The sequence below is a fragment of the Lutjanus erythropterus genome, chromosome 17 (genome assembly GCF_056507025.1).
Source record: "Lutjanus erythropterus isolate fLutEry1 chromosome 17, fLutEry1.hap2, whole genome shotgun sequence".
In the NCBI taxonomy this organism is placed as follows: domain Eukaryota; kingdom Metazoa; phylum Chordata; class Actinopteri; order Lutjaniformes; family Lutjanidae; genus Lutjanus; species Lutjanus erythropterus.
The window spans coordinates 20,807,773-20,830,953 of NC_139333.1; the positions used below are offsets into that span (position 1 = coordinate 20,807,773).

Below are 23,181 nucleotides of genomic sequence, written 5' to 3' on the forward strand. Positions count from 1 at the left end.
ATCAACATAAAACTGTATCGAGGCAGACTTTTTTACACCGCTATTATAGAAACAAATATTATTAACGAATAAACTGATATATTGAATTGTTTTTATTCCCCTGGCAACAACCTCAAAAATCCAGTATTGGTCAGGCTCTAATGCTCTGTCTGAAACAGTTTACGTGAATTTTGAAAATAAAACTCAGTACATACGATCACTGTCTTTAAAACTGGAGTCGATCATCAGAATTTCATATGACTTGACTTGTGACTTGCTTGATTCTCACCACAGTAAATTGGGACTTGCTTGAGACATGAGACTTCCTTGTGATTTGCACATGTGTGACTTACACCCACCTCTGGTCCAAGCCAAGAAAACAGACCAAAAACCAGTCCAGAGGTGACCTGTAACAGCTCGATTAGATCCCCTGTGGATCTTTGTGTGCGGTTACATGACATCACTTTCTTATCTCATGCTGGGCTGTTAAGGTCCGCACGCTTACGTGTGACCTCACTCTCTGGATGTGCGAGCGCAGGTGTGTGCATCTGTGTGCTCTTTTAAGTTATCCTGAAGATTACAATGACGTCAGACCCCGGTGTGGAGATAAGGAGCAGGGTGGAGGAAGAGGAAAGGAGAGTGGAGGTGGAGGAGGGCTCATTAGGGACATGCTCTGCAGGATTACTACAGCAGAGGAGGCTGATTAGGGCAGATAAAGGTGAGATTAGGAGATTTAAGATTGAGAAAGTTGTGTGTGTGGCCATTTGCACAAACGGGCTGAGAGGCACAGTGGGAAAACAAACAGGCGGGAGGGGGAGGGAGGGAGGGAGGGAAGAAAAAAACAGCGAGACAGAGGAGAGAAGAGTGAAATTAAAATGTAAAATGAGCGTGCATAAAAACAGACTAAACACTGGCTGTTAGCTTAAAGAGCTCCCAGGAGACGTATCAGAGAAGAAGAGGAGGATGAAAGACGAGAGCACATAAACGACAAGAGAAAAAGCTCAGCTGACAGAAAGCGAGCAGTCCAGCAGCGCAGCCTTTTAGGACAGGGGGGAGGATCTGCGCGGAGGTGTCATCTCCCCATGCCATCCGCCTATTGTCATGGTGATCACTTAACAGGCGTCGACTGCCAGCTTTAATGCACTTTATTTTTGGCGCCGCTGGCATCTGCGCCGAGAGTTGAGGTCGGAGGCGCAAACGCCCGTATCCTCCTCACACTCTCGGTGCAAAGGGCGGAGGACATGTTTTCTCTCCTGACAGACAGACAGCCAGCCGCCTCCCCCGTCCTCCTCCTTCTCCTCCTCCTCACCCACCACCAACCAACCACCATCACTGCCTCCATGCCTGCTTATCACACTCCCTGTTCAAGATGGGTGACATGACGGCAGGAAAGGTGAGCCGTGGCGACTTGGCTGCCTGTGCCACATCTGCATCTGACAGTATATTGAATATTAATGGAGGCAGCTGGGTGGTGGAGTCCATTACACCAAACTTGTGAGGGTGTAAGAGGCTGAGCTTCTGCCAGAACACATCTGAGTAAAATACATACAAGATCTGAAATGATTAGCTAATTAATCAATCGAGAGGATCATTAGCAGTGGTCAAAAGTAACTAAGTACACTGTACTAAAGTACAATTTTGAGGTATTTCCACTGTATACTACTTTATACTTCTACTCCACTCCATTTTGCTGGCCAATATTGGACTTTTTACATGACTACTTTTTACTACTAATGACTTTGCAGATTAATCCATAAATTCGGGCAGAAAAACGTCAAAACAAGCTGACAGTTATGGACAAAGGTTGTTATGACTGATACATTAACATTAACATTCATTTGAAGTCATACTATTTTCCGCCTGATCAATCTAAATCCAATATTCACTCTCCTTTTATCTCTGTTTTGGTCTCCTCCACCTCCTAAGTAGAGCTGCAACTACCAATTATTTTTAAAAGCAATTAATCTACTAATTTTTTTCTACAATATGTGAAAAATTCTGCAAGAGGGAAGTCACATTACTTCTTTTGCCCAACCAACAATTCAAAACTCAAAGTCTCTTCATTTACTTTTATACATGACAAAGAAAAGCAGCAAAAACTTACACTTAAGAAGCTGGGACCAGAAAACATTTTAGCTTGACAAATGATTATCAAAATAAGAGGCATCAAATATTCTTTCGATTAACTGATCGATTACTCAGCTAATCATCGCAGCTCTACATCTGGCTCTTCTGGTGTTAGATCTTCTAATTTCACCAGCTAACTGCTAAATATGGCTGACAAATAGTGCTGGGCAGGCAATGTCTAGTTGGTTACTCAGAGCTTCTTTGGTCTGACTAGGGATGCTAATGATTAATCATCATTCGATTAATTGCTATTAATTAACTACTCAAAAACGTATTAATCAATAATCAATCAACAGTCTAGAAGTGGCAGTAATTGCACCTCATTTGACATCGTTTGTCTGGAGGAGGCATTTGTTGAATAAGGAAACTTGAATATGAAACTGAAAAAAAAAGAAAAAATGTGCATTTTGTATCTTATCAAGTATTTATGATTAATCAATTTTAGCACTTTCAACTATCAGGTAAAATGCACAAGCACTAGCTCTGACTCGAGCATAAATGTGCAGTAAAGCCAAAATTATAATCTAAAAGAAGCTAAAAATCAGAGTTGATAGATTGCAGCCCTGCAAGCAACCTCTTTCATAGCTCTCTCATTTGATTCAAAGGTAATATAAAAAATATTGATTAAGGCATTGCAGGTTTATGGCGTGCAAGGCCGTCCTTGACTCACAGAAAGGAGCCAGAACACCTGTAACCTTCTTCTCCCCGCTTCATTTAAGCCACTAGTTACTGGCTTACACAGATTATAAACAGCAGTGGGTGTGCAGGTGAGGCAGTAGGGGAGAGGAGCGGCTGGCAGGCAGCGTCGAACCCCTCAGGCAGAAGTTCGACAGGCTGAACTCAATGAATCATCCGCTGGGTTTCTCTCTGACCTTTCAGTCTCTTGCTCTTTCAATCTCGCTCTCATCGACTCTTCTCGCTGCTACATTTCAGCACTCCGTCTGCAGTGTTGCATTTTCCCAGATCTCTCTCTCCCCGTATGATAGCATCTCCTGACAGCTCCTGCTTTCTGCCCGTGTCTCGCTCTGTATCTCCGTCTGCTCGCCATGTATCTGCTTCTCCTTCCTTTATCTCCGTCTTCACGTAAATTTCCTCCCCACCTCTGCTATCATTCCTCAGCTGTCTTTTAGTAATCACTGCTCCTCCTCTCTCTGTCATCCTTTCACCTCAACCATCATTCCTTCTCCTCCTTTTCTATCATTTTCTCCCCTTCCCGCTCATTCTGTCTTTCCAGGAGCCGGAGTGTGTATTTGTGTGTCCTCCTGTGTGACAGATTGATTCTCACTCTGCTGATTTTGATGGAGAGGAGATGATGTATTCGGGCAGGGGAGGCAGGGAGGTGACAGGCAACACTCCCACTGTGGTAAACTGACAGCATGTACATCAAACCAGTCTGAACCAGAACCACCAGGTCTGTCAGCTGCGCAATACCACCAACACCCACTTTGGATGCATTCACGACACCCTCCTCCTCTATACTGACGGCGCGCCTGTTGATTGTGCATCGAGAATGGTCCATAATAATGCATACATATATGATAACATATAGGCTCAAATCCCTTGTGACATCTAACAACCTATCTGCCAGTGAAGTAACTTACCTAGGTGCTCTACCATCTTATTTATTTTCTGTTTGTATTTTCTTTTTTTATCACTTTCAGACTCTATAATTGTGTAACTATGCTTCTGTTCCATGTGTATCTGATGTGTTGTTTTGCTTGTTCGAAGACAAAAAAACCCCCAATAGCTACTGATCACAAAATAATGTATATAATTGTCTAGAATATTATATCATATGTTTAAATGTGCTACAAGTATTGATTTAAAACATGATATTATAGCCCAAGAAACTGCAAAACATCTAGAATAATACTGTAAACAAATGGTATTGTTGGGATGTGGATCTATTATTAGATTTTGCACCTTCACTTGCCTTTACTGGAAATAATAATGTAGAATTCGACTGTTATTCTCATTTTACCTGCAATTCACAGGTCAAAAAGTTTGTACATCTAGGATCAAATTGGTCTAAATTTGGTTAAAAAGTGTTTTAGACATCTAAAGTGCTTGTAATTATTGTTTCATCTGCAATAACATCAATAACTCTGTGTGTGTGTGTGTCTGTGTGTGCTTTGCTGCCTCCAGGAGGTGCAAGAGAGGAAAAGTGTAATGGTGATGTAATGGTGTCATTTTGATATTAGCATTATTACTACTAGGTTTCTCAGTGGGAGAGACTACTGTGTCTGTTTCTGAGCCTATGTATCTGTCATTCTCTTTGTTTTTTACTTGGCAGATAATGTACAAATTTTACAATTAATTAATAATTATTGCAGTATCTTTAATAGCATCTGAATGCACCACCTTCACTGAGCGGACAGCTAGAAATAGGATATGTTGCCTTTTTTTTTTGAAGATGCGAGGGACTGGGGGTGCATCAACCTGGTCAGGATGTAAAAGGGGGTGCACGGCCTAAAAAGTTTGGGAACTGCTGGTATATATCACTATGTCCCAAATACACACTGAAATATAAAATTAAAAGCTGCTTAAACAGTTAGATAAACACTTTCACTTTTCAACCAAATTCAGCACTGTTTCAACATGGAGGAAGATGTGGGTGAAATGAGTGAAAAGCTTCACTTTATTTTACAAATTTATAGTTAACCTTGCCCAAAAATGACAATTTGAATAGTTAATGCTGGATTTATATATCTGACGAGATATAAGGGGGGCCAAAGTGGCCATTTTGAGCAAAACTCCAAAAACCAATTCTTTTCAACATTACCTCATATTATGACACATAAGGGAGTTGGTGTCCTTGACTCTGTCAGAAACTTTCTCCTGACAAAGTTTATCATCTTACAAATGTGGGTGGTGCAAACAGAATCATCCTTCTATGATCTCTCTTTGCCATTAATGATTAAACAATTTGTGCCGTAGAGCAATCAGCAGAGTTCTCAAAATTATGATTTACTGTTGCATCTTCATATTTGTTTTGGTTTTATCTCAATAGGGAATTGACTCTTTGCACGGTCACAAGCTAACTAATAAATATCAGAAGCAGATTCTGTCTTGTATTGCATGGAAACAACCTTTCCTCCACTGTGACAAATATTCTCACAGCTCTCTTGTTTCAACAGCGCTTTAACAGGTTGTTCAGCAACTACATGCAGAAATAAAACGGTGGTCAGCAGGTCTGCCGTTTTCTCTGCAGGCTTCTGTGCTGCTGGTCGCTGCTGCTGGCTGTCTGACTACAAACACCCAGAGAGACAAACTGAGCTGTATATATATATACACATATAACCACATACAGTGCATCAAATGTGCACACCGAGGGCAGGGGGGTGGCGGAGTGTTAGAACGGGGAGGGGGGTGGTCACGTCAGAACGGCAGGAGGCAGAGTGCTCTTAATTTCACTCCTCCATTAATTAATCCCGCTCATTTCCTTTCCTCTGTGTTCTCGCTTCCTCTGCTTGTTGCTAAACTGTTGCCAGGCTGCGAACGTGTGTGTGTTAGAGTGTGCGCGCGTGTGTGTGTGATGATTTGGGAAGACTACGTTTTCACTGAGGGAGGTAGCTGCTGTTGTAGGTTTACCTGCCAAAAGCAATAAATGCATGGAACACACATGCACGCATACGCACCCCCTGCTGGGTCTTCTCTATGCAACAACATACTGCCAACTAACAATTTTCTTAATTAGCAATTAATATATATGTTTCTCCGTAATAATAAATTGTATAGAGTATAAAATATCAAAACATAGTGACAAATCAACACTTCAGCAAATCCCTGTTGCAAGTACTCAGAACTCAAAGTGCTTCATTCAAACAGATAATCCACAAGCATTCAATTTACAGTGATACGTGATCAATTATTTTCTACTGATTAACTGAGGAACTGTTTTAGCACTTGTAAGATCCTAAACCAGCCACGTCCCGCTTATCTTTCGGTACATTTTTCTCATTATTCATCTGCTAATGACAAGACGAGACACCTCTGCTTCCTCAGCTGCTACAGTAATATAAGTATGACCTTGATTCATACTTTCAGAATGGAATAAAAGTACCAAATATCGACTTCCCAAAAGCTCAAACTCCGTTTTTCAACAAGAGCCTTGAAAGCATTCTTTTAAAATTGGTATCCATTACGGCTACATATTGTGTTAGTAAAATCTATTCAAGTCCCTGTAATAAAAGGTGGTGAGACAGTTTTTCTGTCTAAAAACAGACCATTTTTCTCAATTAGAACGCACAACTGTCGTCAAAAAAATGAGAACTGGGTCACAATGAAAATTATTTTGGAAATCTAGGTCTCCGGTGAAAAGGCGGAGGCTTAAAACCACTCGGCGTAGATTACTAGCATTCATGAGACTGACTCTTTTTTTTTTTTTTTTGCTCAGTCTCTCTCAGTCATCATCAGTATTTTAATTCTAATCATTCCTGTAGACAAATACTTGTGGAACCCGGACTCGGCCCGGGCTGGAGGCTGCGGTTCCTGAGCCAGCAACACTTAGTCAGAGTCTGGCAGCAGGACGCAGCAGAGCAGAGCGCCGCACCGGGAGATGAGGCCAGAGTTTCCATTATGTGGAGGGAATGGGAGCTGGGAGTTTCTTCCTACCGCTGGCCTCTGCTGCCGGTGTTATGTTGCCTCCATGAGGGGAAGAGGGAGGAAAATACGAAAATACGAAGAGAGGAGGGGAAAAAAAAAAGCAGCAGAAGTCACTTTTGCCGTAATGGGAGACCAGACATGTCCTCCACCATGCTATCATCATCTGCTGCCACCGGTTACCTAGCAACCCCAAGCTGCTGTTTGCAGGTGGCTCCTTCCTGACAACAAGGACGGGTGGGGGCTGCTGCTGCTGCTGACCGCCAGCGGTTACGGCCATTTACTGTGCCACCGTGAGCAGCGCTGTGCTGAAACATGACCCACATCCCCCTGGTTAACACAGGCAGCCAGTCAAACAGGAGGAGGCTGTGTGCGGGCGGAGGAACGTGCCCACGGAGGGGTGAGTGGGGTCAGAATATGGATATGTGGCCGGTGTGCATTGTGTGTAGGGTTTGCTTTGAATAGTCAGTTCCACTTAGCTTGACAAAATAGCTGAATTTGCTACCAAATCGATTTTTATTAGAAAAGAGGAATGTAGAAAACATTCAGGTTGCAGGCTTTTGATAATAAATCGCCACTGAATGCAGATTTTTGCAGTTTAAAATGGCAAATGTCGCTGGCAGTCGATTTTTATCAGCTGTAGCTAATTAATGATAATTCTCCAACTAACTTGCCCAAAGGCCAAACTGAAACTTGGCTCTTGTCTGGCTAATGTGCTCTCTGCAATTTGGCATCTGTGCTCGGCCAAAGATAATTTGTTAAAGAAAGGGAAGGAAAAAAACACTGACATCACTCTAGCAAACTGTGTAATTTTGCAGTCCAGAAAGAGGTGAGTTTCCTCTAGCGAGACAATCTGGATGAAGCTATCCTGTCAGTTTGAGTAGCTCTTGAGCGGCAAGAGAAAAATGAGGTGTGCAAAAGAAAGTAAGCAGAACATAAGGTTCCTACACCTTTTACAAAGTCAATTCAAGCACTTTTCAATAATTTTCAAGGTGCATTTTTGAGCTTTTCCAGCTCCTTACAATTGTGGTAAACTATATTTTTGTATGACTGCAACTAACTAGTATTCTGTTTCTAAATTAATTGATTACTGGGTCTATAAAATATCAAAAAATAGTGAAAAATGTCAATCAGTGCCCAAGATGTCCTCAAATGTCTTGTTTTATCGATAACTGAAAGGACTAAAAACCAGGACATATTCCATTTAAGAAGATAAAATCAGAATTTTGACTTTTTTCTGTAACAAAAAAAGAAATACTACAATCTGATTAGTCCAAATAGGTTAACAAAATAGTTGGCAATAATGAAATAGTTAACTAATCGAATAATCATTGCAGGTCTACATGTTTACATACATATACTCAGAATGATTATTTTACTTCTTTATCAGATTAAATCAGATGTTACTGTGTTTGTGATTCTACATATGGGTGACAAATTAAAAGAAAACACAAAATCTGTCACCTGCCTGTAAGTAGACTTGGGATCTTATACAACCTGGTAATATGGAGTCAGTTCTGGACTTATTTTATCTCTCCATCTAAAGGTTTATTACAACAGTAACACGATTACAATATGAACCAGTTTGAAGCACTTTATTCAAAGTCATACCTTGAAAGTAGCACATTAAAATGCAAGTGTTGTCGGGGCACCCGTATGAACCCTGTCATCCACCTTACAAACAGATTTGATAAGAAGATTCTATTAGGGCTGGATGTTCAAAATGCTTTGGCTTTGATACTAGCTAGATACTAGCAAATTATACTTTTTTTTCAATAACAATAAAATAAAATTAATTATAACATAAGATACATTACACTTTGCAGTACTTTACAAACTCCTAAGGCACTGAATGACAAGGCATTTTTCGATACTTGACAGTACTGAAGCATGTAAGGATCAAAGTTTGGTACCCGGCCATAGATTCTATACTATAATCACATGCAACAAAACACTGTCAAACCTCAACCCTAATCATGACCAATGCGTGCAATCATGTTTGCAATAAGTGGTGCAAAGACAAAGTGAGATCTGCATGAACACATGGACACAACAGGAATGCACTTGCATGGATGTGGCAACAAATGAATAGGAACCCACACACACAACCTTGGCGGGCTGCCAGCAGCTCGACTGTGGAGTAACGGAGAAGCTTGGCATAACGCACAGATGTGCCGTTGGGTCAAACAACACTTTGTTTTCCTTGCTGGAGTTTCCTCCCTTTTCATCTGGCGCTCTGCCAGACTCTGTACTCCTGCTATACTGAGGCTGAATTACTCATTTACTACTTTCCTCCCTCGCTCTCTCTCACACACATACACACAACCTGCCATAAACACACACAAACCTTTCATCTGCCCGTGACAGCGCGAGGTCACTGCATGAGTTGTAGTGGGTTGAAGAGAGGGGGTGATGCTGGGGTGAGGAGGGGGGCGGGTATAAGCACCCTTTGTTGGCAGCCTCCACCCTGCCCTTCCCTCCCTTCACTTCCCCAAAAAGTAGCACACAAAGGCCACTTGTCCTGCGCTGCCAGTGCCCCACCCCTGTCACCACCCGGCTGCCCGCCACACCAATCCATCCCCTGCCAAGAAAATGAGCGCACGCCTGTTTTAAATGGTACCCTCTGTGTGTGCATGGGCGGGCCGGGCTCGCACTCCACCACGGGACAAAAGCGGGTGTCAACAGCATCCATGGCACAACCACGCCGGACCTCCCTTCCCCTTTCCCTCCCCTCTCTCCTTTTCCCGCTCTTTTATTCTCCGGCGTTGCCCCGAGCTACGGAGCGCACTCAAGACCACAGAGGAAGCGAGAACACGGAGCCAAGTGCAGCAGCGGTGCAGGACGGGTGGACCTCGAAATGACAACACTGTTGGACTACTCCTCCGTGCCTACCTTACCCAGTACCCCCGCGCACACACACACACACACAAACAGACACACACACACCCACCTCTCCCCCTCCCTCCCACCTCCCACATGCCAGACTTTATTAGACATCCAGAAAAGAAAACAGGAAACATGCTGCTTGCCTGGAAAATGTTGTCTCCACATTCTTCGGCTTACAAACTACGCATCGCAGCAAAAACACGATGATTGAGGCGATCGGTGACGGAAAAAATGCAAAAAATACCAAAAACAGGGAAGTGGAAGACCCTCCGCAGTAATCCAAGGAGGGCACCCCCCCCACCACCCTCTTCTTCTCCTCCTCCTTCACTCCTTCAACCCCCCCTCCCCCCTCCCCCGGAGTTGCTCCTCTTGGTCTGGCCCTGCTGGTGAAGGGGAAGGGGTTTTTTTGCGGAGCGAGCTCTCACTAAGCCCCCGGCTGCATCATCTTCAGTCCATGCCTTTGAGGGGAGCACCATACACCCGCGGCGTCCTTATGTGCGCACACACACTCAGAGCGACGTGCAGGCTGGTGATCGGATGGTAGCGGGTTGCAGAAGGCGTAGGGAGGGGGGGAGACGCTTTTGTCCTTTTTTTTTTTTTTTTTAATCTCCCAGGAAGAAAAGGCTGCGGTTGGGGAGCGCGATGGCTGGAAACTCTCTCTGCCGCTTCCTTTGCTGTCAGCTGCGCAACATCTATTCACTGTGCGTCTCACTCTCACTCTGTCTCTCCCTCTTTAGCTCTTTTCTCCTGCCTTTGTCTTAGCTGATAATAAACCAGGAGGGGCAGGAAAAAAAAAGATCTTGCGGCAGGAAAAAAAATGTCTAAATCAAAAGTGCCAGCTCGAACATGCAGAGCTGAGCTCTCTGGGCTCGCACAATTTACTCCCCGGCTGCGTTCACTTCATAGGATCCGCACACACTCAAGCACAATCCCTCCTCCCTTTTTTTCCCTCCTCCTCCTCCTCCTTCTTCTTCTTCTCCCCTTTTTTATGTTTTATTTCTGATCTGGACTCCACAGTGTTTTAAGAACGCCTGCCCCCTTTTTCTCCCCTACTCTCTCACACACATGCACACACACACACACACACACACACACACACACACACACACACACACACACTCTTTGCTCTCCTCACCCTCCCCGATTATTTGGTTTCCTCCTCTGCTTTTCCACTTTCATCTAGACCTCAACACACCCCCAAACACACACAGAAAAACACACAAAAACCTCACCCCACCCTGGCATTTTGCGGGTTACCGGGAAGAGATTGGAATAGTGACATACACACACTCACACTCCCCTCCCTCACTCGCTCTGAATATGTAACACACACACACACACACACACACACACACTTTAAACCAGAAGAACAATGCAACATTCAAGCCACTCCAGCAACAACATTACAGCTGTAGAGTTGGCTGTTTTTCACACCATCAGGGAAGTCATCAGAGCCGAGTGTGTTAAGTTCACAGTTTGGTCCCTGGAGGGAAGCGGAGGGAGGGGAGCAAACTGACAGATCGCTCTGCTGAATGACTGCGAGGACGAAGCGGCTGAAAACACCCTGTTTAGAATAACAATGTAACCGGAGCCTCCCTGCAATTCTGCAGCGCGGCCAGAGCACGGCGACGCACATAAACACACACACACATGCACGCACACACACCTCAGTGGCTGCATGACAGGCGCGACCAATAGACAAAGAGCCCGGCACGGTCACACGCCACAACCGATTATCACTGACAGTAAAGTGGAAAGGTGGAACGGCCCAGGCAGCTCAGGCTCAAGGGGTGGGTGGATGTGTCCATCCCGGTGTGAAGCCACGTTTCTCTTTTTTTTTTTGTGCTGAATAATTGTGTGTATCCACTTTAAGTGTGTTTTCATGTGTGTGTTTAGGTGACTATCAGGGCTGTTGTCTCTCAGCGGCGAAAGCCCAATGAGCAGAGACACGGCACGTCAGGCAAGCCGCCGTCTGTAGCAATGACACATCTGAGGGAGTGTGACCATCAAAGGCAGCAGCCCCCACTTCCTGCCAGCCGGCCAGACGCGCGCACACACACACACACACACACACACACACACACACACACACACACACATATATATACACACTCTTGATGGAGTGTGGGGATACGCCTGCCCCTCTGATCTTTCTCTCTTCAATAACATTAGAGGATGTGCAGGAGGAGGGGGGCCCTGACTGACAGCAATATGTTAATATGGAACGTGGCGGATCACAGCTTCTCCTAAAGACAGAGCCATTCTGCGAGGTTGTGGATATTCTAAAAAGAGGAAGGAGAAGGCGAGGCAAATCAAAGAACACCGGAGATTTTGTGAATGGTCACTGATGACTGCCAATCCCACAGGTCAAGAGGTCAAATAGTATTGAGCTCCAGTGTAAGCACTTAAAAGATTATATCTGACACTGCTGCTCGGTGCACAGGTGTTGTTGAGGTTCAGTCCCTGTGAGTAAAGCTGGGGTAGGCAGTTTATTTCTGGCATCATCGCCCCCTCGAGTTTCATATATTAAACGTAATGTAATTCAAGTGGTCCGAGAGAAAACTGCATTTCTGCTCCTCCTATTGACTTTTCAGGCTTTAAAAAGACGGGAGACTTTGGCCACTCACAGGTCAGTAAGATAGTTGATTGCTGAGTCTCATTTCCAAAACACAAGTATTGACAACCAAGGAATGACAGTAGAAAATCAACAAGGGACGACCTGGGAATGAGACTCAACAATCAGCTCTTTGTCCAGAATTTCTGCTATATTTTGTCGCCATTTTGGTGTTATTTTGCAATAAAACACAACTTAATTCACGAATAAGCAAATCATGCAGTAATTTTCTGTTGAGAGTAAAACTTAGCTTAGGGATCCAAGAATCCTAGTAGCTGATTACACTTCTGTAACTTTCTTTTTACCCAAGTTTAGTCCATAAATAATTAATTAATGTTAATGTTTAACTTTTAAACTTCAACATGTAATAAGCAACCAGTTGTATTATCTATAATTTGTTAGTGCTGCGATAACAAAATAACAAGTCTGAATATTTCTGCATGAAACTGTGGTGGAACTGAAACATTAGTGTGGATCTGAAAAGAAATTTCAAAATCTTTCAAATATTTCAAAGGCAGGTCGAGTGTGTGTTAATTTTTGTGATTGCAAACTCCTCGAGGGACTTCAGGGCTCCCTGATGATCTGCTTGTGATCTCTCGAACTGCAGGTGTCATGACTGACGACAAGGGGCTGATGAGCCCACGCAGACAGACGCAGGTCTCGATGGAGGAGGTATCTGGACAGAACTGGGATGAGTTACGTGCAGCCACAGGCCTGGTGCGAACAAACAGCTATACGCTCCCGACGCCAGCAGTTGACTTGCATGTCGTTACATGTTTGGAGGGGGCGAGTAAACACTAATGAGAACAGATTGGCACAGCAGGCCCCCCCACACACGCACAAACACACACTTCCTCTTTCAGATGTAGAGCAGCCAGACTTGGGTCTAAACCAGTACTGAAGGCTACATCTGTTCGCCCCTCAGCCACTGTTGCCATAAAGCAACGCCACAAACACACCTCAGAGCACACACACATTTGTGTCCGCACACACCTAGTTGTACTTTCTGCTGGTATGGGTCTCTCTCAAATTAAGACAGTAACAAAAGATGTAGTCTGATGATGTTGTGAGATAGCGTGGGATCATGGGAGTTGCAGTCTTGACTATTAAACAATAACTACTGCCGATGACACAGACAGAAATCACGTTCATGGATGAAAAAATAAAGCTTTATGATTCGTCGTGCTCGCTGGCTTTCTGCATCACTGTCTGACGTATCGTGCACTTTTCTCGAAGTTACAGCAACTAGCTAGGAAACGCACCATTACCTTGAATAAATTACGTGTTTATTTAGATTTGACCATTGCTGGAAATATTTGAGATAATGCAAGTACACAGTTTAATAAAATATATAACGTCTGTCTGTCGTTTTTAGACTTTTTTTTTTTTTAATTTCTGTTTATTTAAATATAAAAATAGCTGAAAGCTTGGTTTTAAATATTCAGTGCAATGAAAATCTGTGTGAAAATCAGATCTTAAAACTACAATTTGTAGTATTTTTACTTAATGTCTTTTTTTTTTTCTTAGTTTGAAGTTTTGATTTATAGTCTGCTCATTTGTGTTCTCCTTAATTTTTTCCCTCAAATTTCTATATATATTCTGAGCAGTCATATAGATAATACAGCTGCAACCATTTTTATGATTAATCGCTAAACCGTTTAGTCCTTAAAACATTATATAATTGTGAAAAGGGGCATCTTCAAATTTCTTCTTTTGTCCAACCAACAGTCCAAAACCCAAAGATTTCTCATTGGTCGTCATAAATGACAAAAAAAAGTCAGCAAATCCTTCATTTAGGAAGCTGGAGCCAGAAAATTTTTAACATTTTTGCTTGAAAAAATTGAAATGATTAATCAATTATCAAAATAGCTGACAACTAATAAACTAAACTAAATAAATAAATAAAAGTGAACAATCTTTTCTTGGGAGCTAAACTCTGCTTAGACCTGAAATCTGGTTCTATGAAAAAATCTTCATAAAAAAGTAAAAATCTGTACAAAGCAAAAGGGATGAGCCTTAACAGAGGCACAATACAGTGTTCCTTTGCATTTTCCTTTTTGATGCATAATAATACGATTTTGATTTCAAATTCAGAGTTAAAGAATTCAGAGTCCAGAGTCTCCTTCTTGCTGCTGTATGACTTCTTATAGCCCTGACCTTTAGCACAGTGAGACATCAAGAGCAGCGGTCGGTCACGCTCCGGAAGACCCGACAAATGGCCCGGACCTCCTCACAGTCTGTGTGGATTTACCGTTGAGAGGGAGCCCTCTTCTTTAACCGGCCTAATTATACTGTAAGCGCCCTTTTCCTGTAAGCACTGGAACTTGGCTGCTGAGAGGACGCTGGATGTAGAGGCCTGTTAAATCCCCCTAAAGCACTTAAAGGGATTTTAAGAAAGCGAATGGTAGAACGAGCCAACCTGCCGCTTGGAGACGCGGCTTCAGCTGACCATGTTATGACCGGAGGTTCAGGGGTCCATTTCAGATGCTGGAGTCGGGTCAGCAGGGGGTTCAGATCAGGAGCAGTTGCACCCTGGAGGATATCCTTGACAGCTTTTATACCAGATTTTTCTTGCTTTGAATGTTTTTCCTGTCTTTATTCTATCTTGTGGCATATTACTGACTGTTTTGTAGTTCTGTTCTGTCTTAAATGCTAATGTTCTGGGACTTTGTAATTAACAGCTCAGTTCAACTAAATTACCAAACATATTTTCTCAGTCACCTCTTGTACGAGCTAAATATGCATAGTTTTGATTTGAGCTGCTCAGGTTTTAAGATACCTGTGCCAGAAAAAAACATTCACAGGCTTCACTGTGGACAGTTTTAATTTGAACTCATTCCTACGAATGAAACAGTCCCTATGGAAACTGTTGACCGTGTCTTCTGTGGAGTAATGAGCACCACTAAAGAAAATCCATTCGCCTCAATAGTGAGGGTGTGAAATAGACAAATATCTCAAAACCTATGCAAATAAAACTAGACATAAGTGAGAAAACATGCATTTTTTATAACGTGGGTGATCCAACTCTTGGTTATTCTTACAGGTATATTGTTAAAAAAAAAAAAAAAAGACACTTAATGATTTAAAATTGGACTCTGGTTTGTTTTCCCACTTTGTACATTTTCTTTGGGCGGATCTGAACACTGCAACTTTGCTCTGCACCAAGACCCTTTAAAGGAACAGACTCTGGAGCAGATCTGACCTCAATCTGACCCAACTACAAGGCATAGTCTGCAAGTTTGAGCTAAACAGACCCCTAGCCAGGTAAGCTTTACATACCGGGATGTGGATGAGTGAAATCGACAGTTGCTCACAGGAAGCTGGAGAATGAGTCTAGGTTTGTCCTGGACAAGCAACAAAGTCTTTATATTTAGGCGGATAGTAGTGTTGTCTCGATACAAAAATTTTGACTCTGATACCAAGTTTTGTATCACAATACTCAATACCAAAATGATACTTGAAATGAATCGATAGAAGTGCAATACTTTATACCTAATAGATTAAAGAGAGAATGTCCACAAGGGATGTTAATCCTGGATATACAGTGTACTGCTGTAAAAGACTGAATAAATTACATTTACAATGAAATCCATCAGATATTTGAGGACAAACTGCTAAACTATGGGTATATTTCTTGGGTTCAGTGTTAACATATTATGTATAATAGACCTGCCCTGCAGAATGACCATGTAACTCTATGAGTAGTTCCACAGAGGGTTGTGTGGGGAGGACCAGGTGGAGTGCAGGGACAAGGACAGGGACGGAGACAGGGACAGGGCCATACAGAGAGAAGAGGGGAAGAAGAAAAGAGACTGGAGGGAAATAACAGACAGAGCTGGGTCTCTTAAGGGTGCAGTTCAGAGGCTGAACTGAACACAAATACTCACTGTTGGTGACTGCGTGAGGCGAAAATTCACCTCACTTTCTGTGTGAACACACAAATATTGAGCCACAGCAAGTACAGACTGCTGGGAAATTCTAATACCGAATTGTTTTTGACCAAGACAGTATCCAAAAAGTAGATAAAAGCTTCCTCTTGTGTTTACTTTCTAATCCCAAGCCCAGAGACATCAAACCAATGAGTGAGCAGTGTCCCTTGGCCGAACCAAGTGGAAAATGCAGCAAGGTTACCATCTCATCCAAATTAGCAAATTCACTTGATGCCAAGATGCTAACTGGGAAAATCTTGCTTACAGACAACAAGATCTTTACCAGCTCCACATCTCATGCGCAGTGAATGAATAATGCAATATTATCTTAGCCAAAGGTCATGTTTGTTCCATCAACAACTTTTAAGTTTAAGAGCTTAAACCTCTGAGGAAGCAAACCGCAAGTGCATCCAACCAAAATATCAGGAGTCGCTGCTCTCGACATAAAGACCCACCTCACTGTACAACACAGATACACAGTGATAACACGTTTATCCTTTTGCTCCATGAAAACATCCACAAGTCCTCTGAGATTTTCTTTGTCCTTTATGCTCAGTGACACTTCTTTCTGGGATTTGGGAGTAAGATAGCTGATCTTGAGCGGACTGGACACTGAGTGTGATGAGGGGTGGAGGAAAGGAGAGCAGTAGTAATGTAGTTTTTGGTGACGCAGGTCTAATTTCCCCACGGTGAATATTTATTTAGGAGGCCCAGGTTTATCCACAGAGAGGCACCTGCCGTGGCAGCAGCAGCCAGGGTAAATAACCCCCCCAGGCATGTACGCAGACACGAGAGCCCCCACCCCCTCAACAGCGGTCCAGATAACAACCCTGAGTCAACACTGCCTCTCTGCTTTTGTTTTCTCTGCCTCCCCTCCTCTCTTCCCCTCCCACGTTCCAATCCCTGCGGAACCGCAAGGACCGCGGCTGAAAAGATGCAGGGATGAGGGACAGAGAGATAGTGAAAGAGAAAGAGAAGGAGAGGGAGAGGAGGGCTAAATTACAGCATGGGAATGCAAATGAGTGCATTTTATTTGGGGGGAGCCAAGGAGGGCAAGCAGGCTTTATTTTCCAGGCAGGAACAGCCCCCCTGTGGCCTCTGGATCAGTTGCAGCAACAGTGAAGGGAAGAAAAGCGAACATTCACACTCTGCCTTTTTACTTGGGGAGGAATAAAAAAAGAAATATTACAAATACAAAACCCACAACTCTCGGAGGCTGGCGCAGTCATAAAATAAAATGATATTTTGCTATGCTTTCACACCGCCACCGCCGCCGCCGCCTCCTCCCATCCCTCCCTCACTCACTCTCTCCCTCCCTCTTGCTCCTCCTCACACTAAACTTACTGAAATATGGGCACAAATCACAGCCTGACCACCACTGCCGCCACCTCCCCCATCTGGAAAAACAAAGCGAGAAAGTGAGCATGTGCGAGAGGGAAAGGGACGAGGACGGAGGAAGCGGGGTGCGCCAGCTGCAGGTGGTCTCCAGATGTGGTGGCTCTGGGGACGGGCCACTCTGGCGCTGTTAAGGGCGACTCAGAGCTCCCCTCCTTCCCCTTTTCCCTTCCATCGCTCCACCTCCTCTCGCAGTGACAGGAGCCATCTGGCCTGGCAGAGAGTGTGGAGGCGCAGCAGAGAGTCCCACCCTCCCAAGTGTGGCCCCTGAATGCCACTCTGCAGAGTGCATGAGTAAATAAAATGCATGCATTTGAGCACACACACACACAATACCTCCCACTCCCCCGCCTGAAGCTGTCACATGGCTATTAACCCATAGAAGCTGCGGCCCAGCTGTGCTCCATTACGATAAATACACCGGGGTCACGGGGTCTTGTCAACCAGGAGTCAGCCTTCAGATACTATGAGGTGTCCACTTACAGCCTTTTAAAGCTCACTTTGCTAAAGAGTTACAGCCATTTTCATCATCGCAACTCCCCCACCCTTGCTTCGTCTCCATCACCCTCTGGAAAGAAACTCCCACCCACCTACTCACCTCCTTCCACCATGGCAGATGATATTTCACACTTCCTCTGGCAGAGAAGACCACCGTATCCCCCAAAACCCACTGTAACTGGAGTTTGCATTTGGGTCACACAATATGACACCTGGAACACCTGATACCTCCTAGCTACAGCAGCGCTCCTGCACTTCCTGTACACCATCAGCTGATGGAGATATTGTTTTCTCCGAACCAGCCAAACTCCATAGGCGAAATGAGTAATTTTACCTTGTAGAACACAGGACTTGCTGGTCTCCTGCTGCCTTAATCTCTTAGTTTGTTTGTGTCACTGTGTGATCTTGGTGAAATTGAACCATCTTTTTAAAACACCAAAGTCACACAAAAACACAAAGTAACAGATTGAGGCAGTGATAAACCAGCAACCAGAGATAAAATTACTGATTTTGCCAAATAAGTTTGGTTGGTTTAGACAGATATAATATTTGGCTTGTATAAGTGGTACACTTAAAGTGGATCTTTTTTGAGTGGCTAAAACTATTCCGTGCTAGTTCTACAAACTGGGGTTGTGTCAACCATCATCTGCAGATAATACACTGATTACCAGAAAACACCTCATACAACCCCACTCCAAATAATCTTAACTATCACTTTAAGCTAAAGCACAATTACCTGCGGGAAAACAGGATGTACTCACATAAGCGAGTACAGAGCCTCGAAACTGTTTCCTGGAAGACAAATAATTTGACTCGCGTTTATTCATAGGAAAATAAAATAGCTCTCCCCCTCTCCAATTGTCAGTCATTACGACTCTGTTAAGAATAGTTTTGGAAAAGGTTAGCCAGTTAAACCTCTGGCTGCTTCCTGCAGGCACATTTGGTCTTTGTACGGCTTGGGAATACTCTTAAAAGGATTCCTGAGTAATTGTCTATGCTGCAGTAGAAATTGGGAATGGAGGAAAATGGACTGTAATGACTGAGAGGGTACAGGGTAGTAGCAACATAATGGCCAATGAGAGCGATGCAGGGTTAAAGCTGCACTGTTCTCTCAGATATTAACAAATGAATAAAACACTCTGTGTCCCATTAGCATGAACTCTCCTAGGAATAAAGGTGCTAACTAGAACTATAGAGGGTTCTTTGGCTTGTCCCCATAGGAGAACCCTTTTTTGGTTCCTCGTAGAAACCTTCCACCTGGAACCCAACGTAAAGGATTATACTTAGAACCATGTTCTGTGAAAGGTTACAACCAGAACTTCCTATGAGGACTTTTCCACCAACACGAAACTGGTCCTGTTTCAGTTCAAGCACCCTATTTTGAATTGTTCTGAGCAGCAAAAATAAACTGGGTCAGAACTCGAAAAGTTTTCCATGGGAACAGAAGTGGGCGTGTCCCATTCTACAGTTTTTTATGCATTGTGCAACGCCCTCTGTTGATGACATCCTAAATTACAGTGGGTCCATTTTAAAACCGGTGGAAATGGGGGCTGGTACAATAGATAGCATCAAGGTTCAAAGGATCTTGAATGGAACCAGAGCTTATTTGGTAGAAAAGGCCCTATTAGAGGTTGTAGAACCCTTTTGAAGTGTAATGGCTTCATCCAGAACCCCCTCTGGGGGTCCTATTTTTAACCCTTTCCACCTTCTAAGGGTGCTAACATGAACCCACCCTGGGGGATTCTGTTGAAAACACCTTAATATTCCAAAGGACTCATCTAGAACCCACGAAAAGGGGGTCAGAGTCTTTCATCTAGGTACCTTGTAAGCGTTCTGCCTTCTGAACAGGCACATGATGAACAAAAAGTAACTTTTGCATTCTGGAATCTAAACAGTAAACTTAACAAACAACTACTAACAAACAGAGCAGGAATGATGGGAAATGTGGGCTGTCCAGATACATCTACATTTAATAATACCATTTAAAACATGGTTAAAACGTGAATTTTTGGGTGAGGATATTTTAACATTCAGACCTTTAACAATCCTTGAGGATTGAAGAACCCTTGACAAACCCTTCCTTTTTTTTTGGAACTCTTATTTTTAAGGGTGTACAGTATACGATACGGGGGACGAGGGGCTCGCCCCTTGACTAGTTTTTATTTATCTTATTTATTCATTATTTTAGCGTCCATTCTCTGGCATAACAGAGGCTCTTTTAAGTCTTTGTCCTTCAGGGAAGCAACATTCAGCTCACTCGTTAGACAAATAAAGACAATAATGCCAGCAAATGGTGGACACAGAAACATTCAGATGTGACTAAAATGTCCTAAAGATGTAAAAACAACACAGAGCTCTGAAGCTTGAAGGATTTTTTCCCCCTTATCCTCACAGCCCGTTTTATATGTTCTCACATGGGAGATGTTCTGAGAGTCCCTGCTGTGTTTGCTGGCTGCTGAGTTGAATGAATGGCAACCAGTAGCATTGATTTGCAGCGCGGGCCGCAGATCAAACCACAGGACAAAAGACTAGGCAGGAGGACAATGGAGGAACACAGTGGGCCGCACGGGAAACGAATGACAACCGGTCGATCGGGACGACCGCAACCGACCACAGCCGCACTCGTTCCAGGAAGGAACAGGCCTCGCAACACGCGACATGAAAGGTTAGCGAATCGGGTGCAGGGACACAACGAGGCAGCCCACTGTGGTGCTGAGAAGAACGAGTCCTTCCTGGAGAAAAATATCCACAGGAACACAGATTACTGTTTTTATTCTTTTTCTTTTCATCTCCTTTCTCTTCCTCAATCTTTTTCTTTATCCTCTTCGTTTCCCCAACCCCTCCTCGCCGGCCACACAGACCATGAAGAAAGTAAATATGTGCGTGAGGTAAAGCAATCGGTTAACCTTTGAAATACCCTGGCAATGAGATCTGCCGCTCTTTACTCTTTTCAGCGGCACAAAAAAAAAAAAAAAAAAGGAAGAAGAGAAGAAAAAAAACACAAGGTTGGCCACCACTTCAGAGGGGATATTCAATATCCATGAGCTTTTTCATTTCACACTGATGAATAATTCAGGGTGACCTGCCCACCACTGAGTGAGAGGGAGAAAGAGGGGGAGGGAGACAAAAAAAAAAGAAAAAAAAAGAGAGAGACGGACTGGGGAGGTGTGCAGAGGTAGTTGTCTGTTTTAGTGGATGCAGCTGTTGCCGTTCGACATGCACAAAACCAATCTCCTCCCCAGCTGCCACGGAGAGAGGAATAATATACAGCAGAATTGACGACAGATAATTGGGGAGATTATATCAAAGTGCTGCCATTCTTACAGCGCGAGCAGTGAGCACACATCGCCGCTATCCTGTAAACAAAACAGCCACGGGATAAGGAGACTAGTAGAATAAACATGACAATGTAATGTTCCCGAAATAGCAGGAAGATTCTCCTCACCAATCATAACATCACAAGATGAGCACACACACACACACACAGGCACATAAACACAAACACACTCCTCATCTCTCCATTAGTGCCTAGCAGTGACCTTTAGGCCTGCGGAGGAGCCTGCAGGGTCCTGTGTGACAGCAGCTAAATTCCAGTCAGCTGATGTTCAGTCATCGCTGCGCAACTTGAAATATTTTTCTAAGAAAATGAGAAAGACGTAAATTCTTCCCTCAGTTGAATCCATGACCTTTCCAATGCATTTTTTTTTTTTTTTTTTTTTTTTGAGATCTTGGAGATTCAAATCTAATTTAAGACCCATTTAACCTTCAAATAAACATGAGGAACACAAAATGCTCCCTTGAAAAGTGCACTTACAGAACTTGTACTGTTTTAGACTTAAAAAATGTTTAACCATGTGTCAGATCTGGACATAAAATGTGGGTATATACGTATGAAAATTTCTTATGGCCATCACAGTGAGCAAAATGATCACAGTGATCAGTATTCAGGGTGTCTACATGTATCAGGAAGTTCAAGTTTTAATTGTAAGTTTTAATGCCACAGTTAATTAAATGTAAGGGCCAATTTTGCAATAAAACTACCCATCAGATGTGAAAATATAAGCATGCTCTTCTGCGTAATTGTCAGTTCAAAATTATACGTAAGGCAAAATAAGAATTAATGGTTGAGTTAAAGAGCATTTGTCCAAAAAACAGTAACAGCATCCTGTGCTTATTTTAGACTATTTTAGACGAGTATTATAGCGTTAAATAAATAAAGAAATATTTTAGACCTTACCAAACATAATTCAGGATGAATACTTTTAAAAGGCCTTTTATCAGTAAATGTGAATTTTAGACATTTTAATACTTTTTAAGGACCTGTAGCCACTCTGGAATTATCATGGTTTTGTTAAAATATGGTGTAAATGTTCAAAAGGTACTGACAGAGACAGTAAATATCTCATCACTGAGTTAAAAACCTTTGAAATGGCATCATCTCTTCTGCAACGTCAGCGTTTTCACTGATGCAAAACAAACTTGTTTCATGCTACGCCGACATATGAGGACTGTTGCTGAGACTGGTTAAAGCTGGACAGTGTTTACTGTGAGTATTTCAAAGCGTGGCAATCAAACACAGCTTTAATAATTAAAATCTAATAGGAATTGTCTGGAATTTTATCGTGGTTTATTGCGAAACTGGTAATCGTTTCAGTCCTAGTCAGATCCTTAATCCACCAAACTTTGAGTCGATTTTCAGAAATTCAGAAAAACTTGCTCGTGACTACTTGGAAAAAACCACAGGGTATAAACAATTAATTAAACAAAAGCTCAGTGTTGCAAACTCATAATATTTTTAAAGACTTGTCATCAATTTTAGTTAATATATAATTCAGCAGCAGCACAGTAGATGGAAGAAAACTAAAGACTTAAAGCCCACTGTCGGACCAGGGATGGCACTTCGGACCCTGTGCAGAGGTCAGCTGCTGCTGTCGCGCACGCACACAAACACACACTCAAACGCTCAAGCTGTCACAAGCAGGGGGAGACCAGCTGTTCCTCATTCGCTCGAAGGCTCCGTTCCCTCCATGGGTTGGCTGGCTTCGCAGAAACCATTAATCCCTCTGTGAACGCAACCGATGGTTTGGAAAGATCAACCATGAGAAAACAGTGAGGGAGGGGTGGGGCGGCGAGAGGGGATGGGGCTTGACA

At 43.2% G+C, this 23,181-nt stretch overlaps 1 protein-coding gene across 5 annotated transcripts in view; it reads right to left on the reverse strand.

The window, feature by feature from the left end:
* The window catches only part of LOC146312159 (C-terminal-binding protein 2), a 133,882-nt gene that overhangs the window by 30,048 nt on the left and 80,653 nt on the right, over nt 1-23,181 (reverse strand). Inside the window, exon 1 of one of the 5 annotated variants that reach the window (XM_084741687.1) lies at nt 9,738-10,533. The exons of the other annotated variants lie outside the window; for them this stretch is intronic. Coding sequence (XP_084597813.1) covers nt 9,738-9,759 — 22 coding nt within the window. The 5' untranslated portion in view covers nt 9,760-10,533. Of the gene's footprint in view, nt 1-9,737; nt 10,534-23,181 lie in introns of those variants that run through there. 5 annotated transcript variants of the gene reach the window in all.